Genomic DNA, 14898 nt, shown 5'->3' on the forward strand with positions numbered 1-14898 from the left:
ATTAAATGTGGTCATTCTTCTATGTAGCAATCACTATGTGAAATTCAGACATTAAATGTCTTTGCATTTATGTTGTCACACTACAAAAAGATAAATGGAGCTCCAGGGAAATACTGTCTAATATCCCACAAATTGGTGAAGACGGAAATTAATAAATCATAAACATCAGATAGTGAAATTAAATCACATTTGGTCGTCTTCTATTTACATGCCTAATGATGACTTAAATTAAGATTTACTTCTGTGCCCTGTAAAAAATAATCTGATAGGCCCAATACATTCTATGCTTTCCAAATATAATACTCTTATCAACTCTAACAAAGAAATCAAAGGTGATGGAAGAGCTAATCAGCCTTGCTAAAATCAAATTATCTCCCTCAAAAACCAGGCAGACTCTTCACATTCACCACAAACTAAATGATCAAATATTATTTTCAGGAATTCAAATCTTTCCCAAAGTTAATTTGTCAAGGAGACTGCTTTTTACTGAAATGACTCAGAATCTGATTCTTTTCCTGTCACATGATAGAATGTAAAGAGAAATGACTCTGGAGTCAAAGGACCAGGGTTCACCTCAGAACGCTACTTAGATAACTACAGGTAATTCCATTAACCTGTCTCAGATAGTTTCTTCACCTATAAAATGAGGGGATAGTACCATGTAGTCCTTTTGAGTTCTAGATCTATGTTCTTCCCTGATCCAAATACCTACACCTCAAAATATATAGCAGAAAACCAGAATAAACACTTAAGATAATTCTATAAAATATTTGGTATTTAATGTGTTCTCCTTCTTTTGGAAAAAGAAAGGTTTTTCTATCTCTCCAAGGATAACAAAGCTCTCTAGATCACAAGAACATCTCTAGACCCCAAGAGTGAAAACTCATTATCATTTCCAACTTCTAAAAACCAATTCCAAATGATTTATATTTATTGATGTATAAAAAGGAAACAATACCTTTTCTTTCTTATCCTTTGTCTTCTTTCTTTCTCTATCTCCTTCCTTTTCTTTTTTAGAACCCATTTGTTTCTCCTTGTTTTCTTTGTTTTCTTTTTTCTTCTGCTTTTTTTTCATGGGGCTTTTTTCCAAGCCATCATCCTAAGAATCAAAGAAATTCCACATGACTATGAGTTTTTGCCACAAAATTTAATTCAACCATTCACTTGGGTGGTATCTAGAAAATCATAACAAAGCTCCAAGGTCACTCGCTGCTTTAAGAAAAAGACCTTTATTTTTAAGTACCCTGCCCTGCAATACACTAATGGCATTGCATGAAGTAGGCACTCAATACATGTTTGGTGAATATTGAGTAGTCTCACATCTATTGCTTCATGTCTGTACCTTCAAATGTGTAACCATGGATCAATTCTGGCCTATAATTATTACTCCAAAATATACCTGAAACTGTGTACCAACAATAAGAGTAAAGATCCCAGATTTTTATACCCAACCATTTACATAGTGAATGTCTCTATAGCATGTTGTTTTTTTTTCCCTTTCCTTAAAGTAAACTCTGTTCTTCTGACTAGATAAGTTTAAGACACAGGAGCATTCTAAGGATTTTTTCCACTCTCCCTATAAAGCCCAAAACAGTAAGTTTCAACTAAACTACTGAAATCTGGCCCCTACCTTGACTTCCCCCTCTTCTGATGGATTGTCTGAATGCCTAGGGGATGAGAATTCATTTCCATGCTCATCTTTCACTCTAGGAGCCTTGTTTTCCTTCTTCACACGGGGCTTTCGCTTCTTTAATTTGGTCTATTGAAAGGGAAGGAACCACTAATGATAAAACTTACTCCAATATTTGTACTTCAAGTATGTGTGATTTCTACCATGTGGGTACTTCCTCTACCAATATGAGTACAATGAATTTGCTTTGGCCACACACACACAAAAAAAAACTAGTAATTAATTTTCTGATAATGAGCCTTTCTGTATTTCATATGGCTGGTCTCAACTATAGATATAACTAAAGATGAAACAGTCAACCAAAAATGTAGCTGGAGCATAAACAGAGCCTGTTTACAGTTAAAACTCCTTAAAATTATAGTTGTTTTACCATTTTAACAGAAATTAGCAAAAACTCAAAAGGAATAAACAAAGAGCAACCTTTTGAAAAAAGATATGCTGTAACTTCTAAAAGAATTTAGATGTTCTAAGGGAAAAAAAACTATATTCTAGGGTTGATAAGCCAATGACAATTAAGTTTTCCACTATTTTTGTCCCTTCCTCCTGTTATGTAACTTGGGGTCATTTCAATTTCATAACCACTTTTTTTTTTTTTGGAGAGTGGTTGAAAACATAAAAAAATCTAAAATGAGTTCATTAATTTCCTTGTCATTAAGCTTCATTTAAAAGGCTGAATTTATTTTAAGACAGGTTTTTGGTTAATTAGTCTTTTTAAATTACCAAATACTATTTCTATGGGCCATTATCAATAATAACCAAGAGCTAGGCATAATGTAATAAATAACATGTTTAGGGGACCCAATGTATATTCACTATAAGAATCTAATATCACATCCAAACTGTAGACAGTAATGTTGTTGGTGTGTGTGTGTGTGTGTGTGTGTGTGTGTGTGTGTGTGTGTGTGTGTTCTGTGTGAGTTTAAGTGATAGAACACCTAATCTGGTGGTGTTTTTGTAAAAGAGGAAGAATAGAGAAGGATACAGAAGGATAGAGTAATTGGGAAATAAGAAGGCTGGTAAGCCATGAATCCCTCAAGGGAAAAGTCTCATTAAAATTCCACAAATATCAATTTGTGCTAAGTTTTAAAGAAATTTTTTTTATAATAAACTAACTCTCTAAAACCTTAAGACTACCTTTGGGAGTAAGATAGGGAATTAAGTTCCAATCTAGGTTAACACTGGTTTTTATTATATCCACAGCATCTTCACACTATAGTCATTTAATTATAGAAGCTTCCCCTTGGGAACAAAGACTGGTCAACTTTTACCTACCTCTTCACCCTCTTTAACCAACTCCTTTTTGTCCAAGTCTTTCTTCAGCAGCTTTAACAGGTAGTCAGCTCGAGTTTGTAGCTGCTTTCCCTGAGGTTTTTTATCTGACTCAACAGGTAATATCTTTGGAAAAAGAAAAAAAAGAGAGAACCACCACCCCATTTTGAGGTTAGCTGGCTAGGAAATATTCTATTGCAATATAATAATAACAAAATGCTCTTCCCTCCCCCTCCCCAAAAAAAAAAGTCTCAGAACCTGTCTCTTTTCCAGGGCTCCCAAACACTAAAGTCCCTTATGAGCTGTTCTCATTTTACAAAATGGGATGGAGAAATCCAGCTCTCCCACTGGCTCCTACCTGTGCTGTTAACAGGGTAGAACAACTCAGGTAGGGGGAGCTTGTTGGCTTCATCTGCTAGAGCATCCCAGCCGTCGTGGATTTCCTCCTTCCAGGAGCAGGGAATCCCTGGAGCTAGGTTAAAGCTTCATTTTAGATTTAAAATGCTTCTTAAAGCATTGCCAGAGAGCACTGAGCTATTCCAGGATATGATCCATTCCCTGCTAAAATATTTGGACTTATTAGCCCAGACTGAATTTGAACTCAGTGTTTATGACAGGGTGTTTTTACCCTCTGAAAAACCACACTGAATAAGTATTATTTTGTTTTGACGTGCCAGGAAAAGCCCTGCCAGGAGCACAACTGGTCTGCTGAAATCTAAGCCTTTCTGCTTTCCTCACTGCCCTTTTTTTTAAGCCACTACCGTAATATTTATGTAGAATAATTTGTGCTAAATACATTCAGGAGATAGGTTTCAGCTCAAAGTCAAATACCATTACAAAAAACTCCACAAAGTTATTCACATTTCTGTGAATCTGTGTGCAATGAGAGAAATTGGTTGCTAGAAGTAATGAGCCATTAAATGGGACTGGAAAAAAAAATCAATCTTTGGTATTAATTGTAAGGGTATTTGACCACTGACAAATCAGACTTAAAATTCTACTCAGAACAACATCTAAGTTTTTCCCACAATTTCAAAAGTATTTAGGAGTTTGATTTGCTTTTTCTTCTTGATCTTCAAACTGTGAAATAATTACCATATTCCATCAGAAATGGATGTTTACATAGTGAAAGAATGACAAGAAATCACAAACATTATTTTGATTTTAATGTTAAATATCAATAAATTGTTATCTTCAATATTAAATAATTTACCAATTTAAAAAAAATGCTAAACATCTCTAGTCTTACAGTTACTTACTTTGTCAGTTAATTTCAGCTCTGGATCTGTTTTAATTAGCTCCCAGTTGCCATAGCCATGTTCGTAAATGCCCAATAATAGCCGAGAATCATCCTCCACTCCCCAATCTACATCAAAATGTGCAGCTTTGACACGACAGGTTAAGCAATATCTGAATGAATCATAAATACAAAAGAGTATCGTTGAGGAATTTCTCTCAATATTTATTAAAAAGAAATTTTTGTTCTTGTAGGTACAGTATTTTAATATATTAAGGAAAATCATTATGTAATTTATATATATTTTAAAAGATGCTAAAAAGAGTAAACATTTGCACAAGTAAATTTTAAAGTGAAGTCTACCTCACCTACTAAGATATATATACTCACTTTTTTTTTTCTTCAGGGTCCACAGGAATAGATTTGTGCAACATCTCAAACTCCTCTTCATGCTGAATAATAGATTTAACATTGACTTGAACCCCAGAAATCTTGATAGTAGGACCTCTTCTTTTCCCTGGTCCTTTCCCTAAGGAACATCAATTTCTTATTAGTACAAAAATGCTTAATTAAATGTCAAGGAGTACATAAGGGTAAATATCCCAACCACTTACTTGTTTCCCCCAAGTTTTATTTCCTCAGTTTAGATTCCTTGCCTTTGATTAGTTCACAGATAAAAAATTTAAATAAAATGTTTAATTAATATTTTTGGAAAATCCCTAAATCACTTTGGAAATTAAATATTTAAGACTTCTTTATTCAGTGGTCATTTTCTTTTTCAAATTTTAATATTTATTTTTCTTGCCTCTAAAATTAATAATCAGAAGAGGATTTTGGAGGTATTGAATAGAAATTCCAAACAAAATGACTCCCTAAATAGAAGAGGGTAACACAGCTTTTACATACCTGCTCTAGGAAAAAAAAAAAAAAAACTAAAGATAGCACCGTATAAATAATAAAAAATCCAATGAAAAACTACAGTAATTTCATCCAACTTAAGACTGCACAAAAATTCTGTCAGAAGCCAATAGGCAATATTAGAATATAATACCAAGATACAGAAAACAACAACTTCACCCAGTGAGAAATGCCGGAGATATCTGTAGCATGATCTGGAGGTAACAAGAATGAAGAGTTCCCACAAGAAGGTCCCAGAATACTCAAAAATCAACACTTTGGAATTTGAAGAAAATGGATTTGGCAATGCTTGGAAAGTTCTAAGATCCCTAATACTCTGATATGGAACACCATAGAAAGACTTGACGAATCAGAACTCTATCAAAGATCTAGGGGAACTAAAAAGTACCCATTGTCTTAGCAAAGGCAGAACCTTAGAAGTGAACGTCAATGTAGGAGCCAAGGTAGTATAAGTCAAGGGGTTGACCATTCACCTAAAAGCACAAAAGGAAATAGAGTCTAGCTTTGGTTGAAAGCTCCCATTCAGGAACTGATGTTGGAAAGACGAGTAAACATAAAATATCAACTGCTAAGAATTACTATGGGTTCAGAGATACCTCAAAATCCAAACTAGGAGAGTATAACTCAATTAAGAAATGCAAAGTCTCAAGGAAAAAGGAATGTTCCCAAAGGTCTACAAGAGTGCTTAGCACAATGCTAGAGATGAAAAATAAAATAAAAACTCTTGGGGAAAGAATGAGAAGAAAAAATATATTAGAATAGCAAGTTGTAAGCCTTACCCAACTAGTGGATTCCCTGAAAACCAAAACAGATCAAACAGAAACCACTGACTCTATTAAAAAAAAACAAGAAATATTATGACAAAAATCAGAAGATTTTTTTTTAATTAGAAGATAAAAGATTTCTAATATAAAAAACTGGCCAAGAAGAATCATCATTGGACTCCCTGAAAACCATGATTAAAAAAAAAAAAAGGCTTAAATAACATAATTTGTAAAACCATTAATTTAAAAAATAGTCTAAATCTATTAGAACCAGAGAACATAAAAATAAAAATGATTTCATAAAAGAAAAAGTCCTAGGCATGTCAAAGTCCGAATTCAGATTCCCAATTAAATTAAAAAATACTGCAAGCATCTAAAAAGAAGCAACTTAAGTATCAAGGAATCAATCAAGATCACACAAGATCTGGCAGCTTCTATATAAGTGAAAGGAGATCTTGGAATAAAGTTTTGAAAAAGAGAAAACGTATGAGCACATAACTAAGAATAACTTATCCTGCAAAGCTGAGTACCACCCTACAGTGTAAAATAAAACAAACAAAAAAACCAAAATGCACTTTTTATGGAAAAAGAGTCTTTCTAACATTTATGACCTAAAGATCAGAACTGAGTAGGAACTTTGAAATGCAAAGTTAAGACGTGAGAAAAACCTTTAGAAAGATAAATTTATTCAAACAATAAGCAAAGACTGTACACTGAAAATGTGCTAATATTATAATAGGCAGAGGAAAAACAAGTGCTGACTATCAGAATCTTATATAAAAGAAGCTGAGGAAAGAATTAGTTTTCTTCCGGGGATTTTTAAGAAGTGAAAGAAAAGATGACAAAAATAATACATTAGATTATAATGAATGAAAAAATGGGGTGCTACTTATTTTTCATAATTTGAGAAAGGGTTAACTATATACAACACACCACACACACACAGTTTGGTTTGGAAATACTCAAAAGAAAAAACAAATAGAAAAAAAACAACAGCACAGAAGTAGTTGAAGAGAGTTAAGATGGAAGACAATACTGTGGAGAAGAAAAGAAAGAAAGGAGGAAGGGAGGAAAACTAAGGAGGTGCCTATCAATTGGGGGAGGCTGAATAGATTGTGTTACATGAATATAATGATATGTTACTACACCATTAGAAATGACTAAAGACACTATTTTCAGAAAATCTTAAGGAATTATGAGCTAATATAGCATGAAGTCAACAGAATCAGGAAAAACAATTTTGATGAAGAAAACAATATTGCAAAGAAAAATAACTTTGAAACACTTACGATTCTTATCAACCATACATGTAGAGGCTGATTGAAATATAGTAACTACCTACTGACATGTTCTGATGAAATCCAGGTGAAAAATTAAAAATGTCATTTTTGGACATGAACATGGACTTGATTTGTTTTGCTAGACTATTCATGTTTGTTTTAAACATAAAATAGGCTTTATTTAATCAGCAAGAAAATGCAAAAGAAACATATTTTAGTCCTTAAACAATACTATTTCTTTTTTTTTAATTTTGAACTTAAAAACTTTTTTTTAAAAAAGCATTTCAGTATACATAGAACATAAGAATTCTATTAAACTGTAAATCTCCATTTTGACTGCTCTTTTAAAAAGTACACAATTCCAAAATGTTACTTTCAAAATTGCTGCTTATCTGTGGTTCTTTCAATTTAACAATTTTTCAAAGCCTCCCCCCTTCCTCCCCTTGCATAGCACACTTGGTTTTGTTCTTGGTTTGGTTAGGTTTTTTTGTTTGTTTGTTTTTTGGGTGGGCAAGGGGGTGTTAATCACTCTCACTAACCCTCCCTGACAAAATGCTTCAGAAAAGTTCCTCAGGAGACAGAGCAGAGTTATTGCATTGATCAGAGTTCTTGTTTTTCAGAGCTGTTTTACAATGTTAGGGTTCTTCTTGTATAAGTTTCTTGGAATGAAGTACCCCTGAAAAAAAAAAAAACTTAGATAATTGCTCAGATACCTTATTACTCCCATATTTCATCATAGGTCCTCTAGATATGTGAGTTTATTAGAGTTCTTAAATGTTTTAACGTTATTTTTCTTTATAATATTTTTTTCATTATCAAAATTGTTCTCCTATTCTGTTCATTTCCTATGATTCTTTGAAATAATATCTTTAGTTACTTCTTAGGGCGCAATATCATTCCATTATATTCATATAACACAAACCATTCAGTCTCCCCCAATTGATGGGCACCTCCTTAGTTTTTCTCCCTTCCTCCTCTTTCTTGTTCCCTTCTCCAGTATTATCCTCCATTTTAACCCTCCTCACCTGCTTATATTGAAGGATTTTGTTGGTTTGTTTTTTTCTCTATTGAGTATTTTATTTTACGTGTGTGTGTGTGTGTGTGTGTGTGTGTTTCTTCTAGTTATGCTCACTTCTCTGTTTCAATTCATATAATCTAGGAACTTATGATATTAACTTTTTCACCATTTCTGTTGTAGCTTTTTCTTGACATGTTTTTAATCTCAAAGTTTTACCATAAATACTTGAAAAGTTCTCTTTCCAAGAAGTACATTTACTATGAGTATGATGTTTACTAAGGTTTGCAGGTTAAGTTATTTCATTTATTACAAAAACTGCCAAGTCTTTTGTGATTCTGATCCCTTCGGATTTGAATTGCTTTTTTCTGGATGTTTATAGTATTTTTTTTTCTTTGAGCCAGAACCTCTGGATTTGGGTTATAATACTTGTTTCTTTCAGGAAATAATCAATGAATTCTTTCTATCGTAATTACCGTACTGTTTCTTACTAATATTTATTTGCTGTTTTCTTCTGGCATTACAATTAAAGTAAAACAATTAAACAAAAATTAACAATACAGTGACAGTCCTTGGACTATTCTTAAATTACTTAAGAAGTTAAGTGGTAGATTTATTTTTTCATAAACTCTAATTCAAATGAACCTGGATAAATGATTGTTCCTTGAAGTATGTTATCCAGCCATTTTTTTTTTTAAATCATGGTTTTCAGAAATGACAATGATTCTTAAATTATCTCTCTTTGACCTGTTTTCCAAGTCATTGTTTTATTTTGTTTTAAATCAGATCTTACATTTTCTTCCTCCCCCAAAAAAAATTTTTTTTTCTATTTTTTTCCTGATAGTTCTTACTGTCTAGGAGATTCATTGATTTGTTTGGTCTACTCTGGCTTTCAAGGAGTTAATTATTTGGATATGGTTTACTACTTCCTGTGCTAAGATATATATACCCCTTCTAATTTTTTCCCTCAAAAGCATTATTTCCTGTCTCTTGCTTCATTCTTCCTGAGGAAGAACAAATACATAATTTAGTAATAAGTACATATTCATGTAGTCCTTTTGGAAAATTTTCTCCCAAATCCCAATCTCTTTAAACAATCTTAGTTGTTACTCAAAACTCCTTTTTTGAGATTACATTAATATTGATCTTGGTAAGTATTTCTTCTCTCCAGTCTTACTTCCTGAATTGAGGCTTTGTGATAGGTCTAGGCCCCATCTCTTCCCTATTACCTCCAATGGGATTTTGGATAGGATGGTAAGCTCTGTTACTCTTGACCTAAGTCATTTTGGTTCTCTTACTGATATCTACCTCTAAGAGTTGGCCTTCTTCCTCTATCTTTGATTTTTCCAAATATTCTACCTTCAGAACCTTCTCTGGTGCCTCAGGCTAGAATGTTAGGGACCTTAGATCTGGCTGGCCAGGAAATGTCAATGTCCAAGCACTGCCACACTTTGTTAGTTGCTATCCACTGTATAAGTTCTGTTCATGATTCCCAAGGTTCCCAACCCTGGGTTTTTTCAGGGGAGTCGTTTGATCTTGTTTTTTCTAGATAGAATCTTATAGACAATGTGTCTCTACTAAGTCTCTAATTACACTCAGGATAACCTGAGCTGGTATTGGTTTTACTAGTAGCCCTCTTTCTATAACCCTTTGGCTTCTGGCTGACTTTTTGTGAAATTCTGGTGCCAAAATAATTCACTTACTATAGTATCACATCGGATTTAATAATCATTATTAGTACCTTCAGGATTTTGCTGGAGTAGGTATGTGGGAGCTGGGCAATCTGCCACCCTTTCAGGTAGCCCATCTTAGCCAGAAGTCCAATTATGCTTATTTGCTGCAAGTTTTCTTTTCTTCTGTTTTTATTAGGGGTGATAAGAGCAATAGTAGTGTCAAATGGCGGAGGGGGGATTGAAATACTTTTTTTTTTTTTTTTAATGCATACAAGAAACAAAGAAAAGTTCAGAAGTACTACTAAGTAGGACAATTTTAAAAGTTAACAGGTAGAATTGATTACATACTTTTTTTAAAAAGCAAGCAGTACAGAACAGAGCTTTACATTTTCATGTTCTACTGCATACATGGAAGTGGACATTTTAAGTTTAGAATTTTTTAAAAGATTTTTTTTAAATTAAGGAATAAGGTTTTTTTTAAATATTTATAATAATAAAAATGTTACCTTATAGGTAGTTCAAAGAAGTTCCAAGTACTTTACAAGTACAGCTAACCTTCAAATGATTTCTACTATAAGAGTGGTTAGTTTGAAACTTAACATCTTATAGGTAGCTAAGGGATAGATAAAAAGGTTAATTCTTGCTTAAAGAGAAAAAAAATCCAGTAGGATACAAAAATAAAAACCAAAGCTTACTAAAGAAATGATGTTATTAAATTAAATTCTTGATATCATTTTACTTTTTATGTGAAATAATATAGTTCATGAATTAGGCAATGAGTCTTTTCTCCTAAGATAACGAAATGGCATTGGTTTATTGTAACAACAGAAAAGTGTTTTGTTGCTCTTCTATGAAGAAATCAACTGATCATGACAGCAAATTTCTATTTCCATTAAACTCAATGATTCCTACCTGATCTATAGACAAAATAAAACTATCTTCACTACAATTATGTATTGGAAAAAAGAGGGACAGGCAAAAGTGAAATGTCACAGGAGAAACCACAGGACAAGAAAAACTGCAAGACTACACAAGAGCTATTGGATTATGGAACTGAACTCACTTTTAAGGTCATTTCCACTGCTGCTACATAGGTATTTCTGAGAATCATGAAGTGAGTCACAAAAATAAGAAAAGACCTTGTCAATGGCAAAAGCTATAAAGTCCCCCAGAGAAACAGCATCTACAACAGGTCAAACCCTATTGCAACAAAAATCTTACTGAAATAAAAATATTTCAAATTTAACCAATGATACACTTCAAGCAATACTCCATCAAATTAAATTGCAATACAACCACACAAACTAAACAACTCTTTTTAATTTATAAGGATAATTCAAGCTTTATGTCAATGTAGGATTACTACTGCTCTTTACTTGGTTTACAAGATACCATTTATCTGGAGCTAACAGGAATAAGTTGCAATAACTGTCAAATCAGCACTTCCTAGTTTCATTCAACTTACTCTGAAAACTGTAGCATAACAAAAATAAGATTCCACCACCATTTTGCTTACTGAACTATCCTATCTCTAGTTCATTCATGTTCTTTATTTCAAGGAGTTTGAGTATCTCATTTCCTTTGTAGTTCAATGTCTGCTTTCATGATTAGTGATTGTAATAATACATATTGATGTCTCTGATTATCTGGCTTCTGACACACAAGATTTTTGTCATTCATCTACCCAAAAGGACAATGGGGACTCAAAGAGGTGGGATAAATATTTTACAACTAATAAAATGTAGGATCTTACAGGGAAGGTACTATTTTCATTTTTGTCTTCATTTTCACTAATATCTTACATATATATGTATAATGATTTGCTAAATGTTTATTGAAATAAATTGAATTTAGCATGCTATATTCATTGAATTTCTGCATATCAAACAATATGATGCTCTCTAAGAACACCATGATTTTAAAATCCCTGGAAATGGCACAAAAGTAATATCAAAACAGCTGCAGCAAATAAAAAATTTAGGAAACAATTACAGCTCTTGTAGAAACTTGAAGCTACATGTTCAGTACAATGACCTTCTGGACTTACCTTCGCTGGCATTTTCTTTCAGCTGTTCCTCATATTCTTGCATTGCTGAAACACAGCTGTTATGAATCAATTCACCCAATCGCTTCAGATCTGCTACAGACTTATCTACCAACTCAGCATCCCGAGCAATGCACTCTAAACTGTGGAATGAGAAATTTAGGACATTTCAGATACTCTTCACACTTTTCAAAGATTGGATATCAGAGATCCCTTGTTTGCTCTTGTAAGAGAACTTTCTTCTGCTCTTTTTTCCTCACTCTTAGCATGAATGAAATACATGAAAATTTTACTTTCTATTTTTCAAATACAGAACAGCAATTTGAGTTTTTCACATACTTTTAAATTAAGTAAATTGTATGATAATTGGTCCCATCATTATATACTGCATGAACTAGTATTCTGTACTATGAAGTACCCTGTACAATTCCTAAAGGAGTACTCTCATTAATGAAATTCATTATGAACTCTTTAAACTATAGATGTTATGTATGTTAAAAAGAACATTAGAAGTAATTTAATCTTGCATACAAAATCAAACCACTCCTCCACTCATAGGTGTTTTTCTAATTCTTCCTTAAAACTTCCACTAATACAGAACCATTATCTCCTGAAGTAGTCCATTCCACCCTGTAAAACTATAACTACCTTCATTCTGGACACTAGCTTCCATTAATGAATGTAGGATACATATGGATTCACCTCTTTGGTTTTCATGTCAGACTTGATTCATATACTGTAGCCTACATAGTTCCAAATCACTCCCTAGAATGGTTACTCCAGTTTACAACTCTACTCAATGCATTAATATCCCAATCAATTATCTTACTTTAGATAAGACTGGATTAAATTTACTTCAAATCAACAGGGTCTCTCTTAAAATATTTTTGTCTAGTCATGTTTTGCTTTTCTTCTACTTGTGCAATTTACTTTAAAAACACAAATATAAATATATATTTGTTAAATTTCCTTACTAGAATGTTCTTTCTTCACTAATAATTACTTTTTCATCCTAACTTGCATATCTTACAATATTTCTAGAAGCTAAGAACTAAGTTATTTCTATTATGTGTTTTATCTCTAAAAAGAAAAAAAAATTATATGAATGTAACAAGTACCTAAAAACTGACTTCAACCTAATTATTTTCCACACAGTAAATTGATTTTGGCTGACATAACTTAGCAAACATTTCAATATGAAAATCCCATTGGTAAGTTTCTCTTGGAACCTTCAGTTTGGTGGAAGGGCACAAGCCAGCCTGCTTTTATTTCCCTTCCATTCCTGTTCTCAACTTTATGTACTTCAAAAGCACACCTCTACTACTATCTCATCCTGTCCTACTACTCATGCAGACTTCTCTCTAAGACATATTCTCTGCTAGTCTGCTGTCTTATCTATACACATAGTGGCCAAGGGGTTAAGATTGTTGGCTCTACTCCTATATCTAGAACTGTTATTTTATATTATTTATATTATTTAATGCAATATGTAGTATGTTTTTCAGTATACCTATCTGTAACGGCTAATGATATTTATTTCTAAAGGGACAATATCTCCTCTCCAAAAGAGAAGGGACATAAGCTCTAAATTTTCATTTTCTACTACAGTAGACATTTATCAGCAGTAATAAGAATCATGATAATTTCCTTTACATCAGTAATCTGACTCAAATATTCAATAAATCTTTGATCCCACAAATTTGCAAGTTTTTTCTATGATACAGTTAATAGCCAGACCATCTTGTGTGACTCTTGTCCATATCATCTCATAAGCTTCCAAAAGGAGTCCACCCCACACAGATTTGTTATGTACTTTACGGTATTTCTTTTTTAAGTCTGCAAATAAAAGCAGAAAACTAGACTACTTGAACTCAATACTGGTACACTCTCAAAAAGTATCACAGATTTTAATAACAAATCTATAGTTTTTCATTTTGAAACTACCAAATCTAATGATTTGAAGGAAAATTGTATCCAGTATTATTTAAAAAAAGATAAGTGATTAGATGTGGTAGAGTTGTGAACTGACAAGCATTCTAGGGAGCAATTTGGAACTATGTCAAAAGGGCACTAAAACTGTGCATATCTTTTAATCCAGCAATACTATTACTAGATCAGTATCCCCAAGAGATCATAAAAAAGAGAAAAGGATCTATAAGTAGAAAAATATTTATAGTAGCCCTTTTTGTGATGACAAAGAACTGAAAACTGAGGGAATGCCCATCAACTAGGGAATGGCTGAACAAATTGTGGTATATGAATGTGACGGAATACTATTGTTCCATAAGAAATGATAAGCAGTCAGGAAAACATGGAAAGATATTTTCATGAACTGATGTTGAATAAAGTGAGCAGAACTAGGGGAATATTGTTCATACTAATATCAACACTAATATCAACATTGTACAATTATCAACTATGACTGACTTGGCTCTTCTCAGCAATATAATGATCTAAGACAATTCCAAATGTCTTATGACAGGAAAAAAAAAAAAAGCTATCCATATCCAGAGAAAGAACTATGGAATCTGAATGCAAACTGAAGTATAATATTTTCATTTTTTTTTTTTGGGGGGGGGGTGTTTTTAATGGCTTTTCCCTTTTGTTTTGTTTCTTCTTTCCAATATAACTAATGTGGAAATGTTTATATGATTGCCCTTGTACAACCTATATCAGACTGCTTACCATCTTGGGGGAGGGGGAGAGAACTGGGAAGAGGGAGAAAAAAATCTGGAATTCAAAATTCCAAAAAAAAAAAAAAAGAATGTTAAAAACTATCTTTGCACATAATTTGAAAACTAAAATACTATGAAGAAGGGAGGAGGAAGAGAGAAAGGGAGGAAGGAAAGGAGGGAGGAAAGGAAAAGAAAAGGAAGAGGAAGAGGGAAAGGGAAAGAAAAAGGGAAAGGGAAAAGAAAAGGGAAAGGAGGGAAGGAAGGAGGGAAAGAGGGAAGGAGGGAAGGAGGGAAGGAGGGAAAGAGGGAAGGAGGGAGGGGAAAGAGGAAAGT

General features: G+C 33.0%; 1 protein-coding gene across 6 annotated transcripts in view; it reads right to left on the reverse strand.

The window, feature by feature from the left end:
• Positions 1 to 14898, reverse strand: part of CHD2 (chromodomain helicase DNA binding protein 2) — a 143631-nt gene that overhangs the window by 23365 nt on the left and 105368 nt on the right. For 5 of the 6 annotated variants that reach the window (XR_007951067.1, XM_051981041.1, XM_051981043.1 and 2 more), the window contains 6 exons: positions 11894 to 12033; positions 4587 to 4725; positions 4219 to 4369; positions 2963 to 3085; positions 1631 to 1759; positions 959 to 1099 (listed from right to left, as the gene is read on the reverse strand). Coding sequence is in view for 5 of the 6 variants with exons in the window: in XM_051981041.1 (XP_051837001.1) it covers positions 959 to 1099; positions 1631 to 1759; positions 2963 to 3085; positions 4219 to 4369; positions 4587 to 4725; positions 11894 to 12033 (823 nt within the window). In the remaining variant the exon portion in view is untranslated. The remainder of the gene's footprint in view (positions 1 to 958; positions 1100 to 1630; positions 1760 to 2962; positions 3086 to 4218; positions 4370 to 4586; positions 4726 to 11893; positions 12034 to 14898) is intronic. The other variant, XM_051981042.1, reaches the window with a different exon arrangement.

This window comes from Antechinus flavipes, chromosome 2 (assembly GCF_016432865.1).
Source record: "Antechinus flavipes isolate AdamAnt ecotype Samford, QLD, Australia chromosome 2, AdamAnt_v2, whole genome shotgun sequence".
Lineage (NCBI taxonomy): Eukaryota > Metazoa > Chordata > Mammalia > Dasyuromorphia > Dasyuridae > Antechinus > Antechinus flavipes.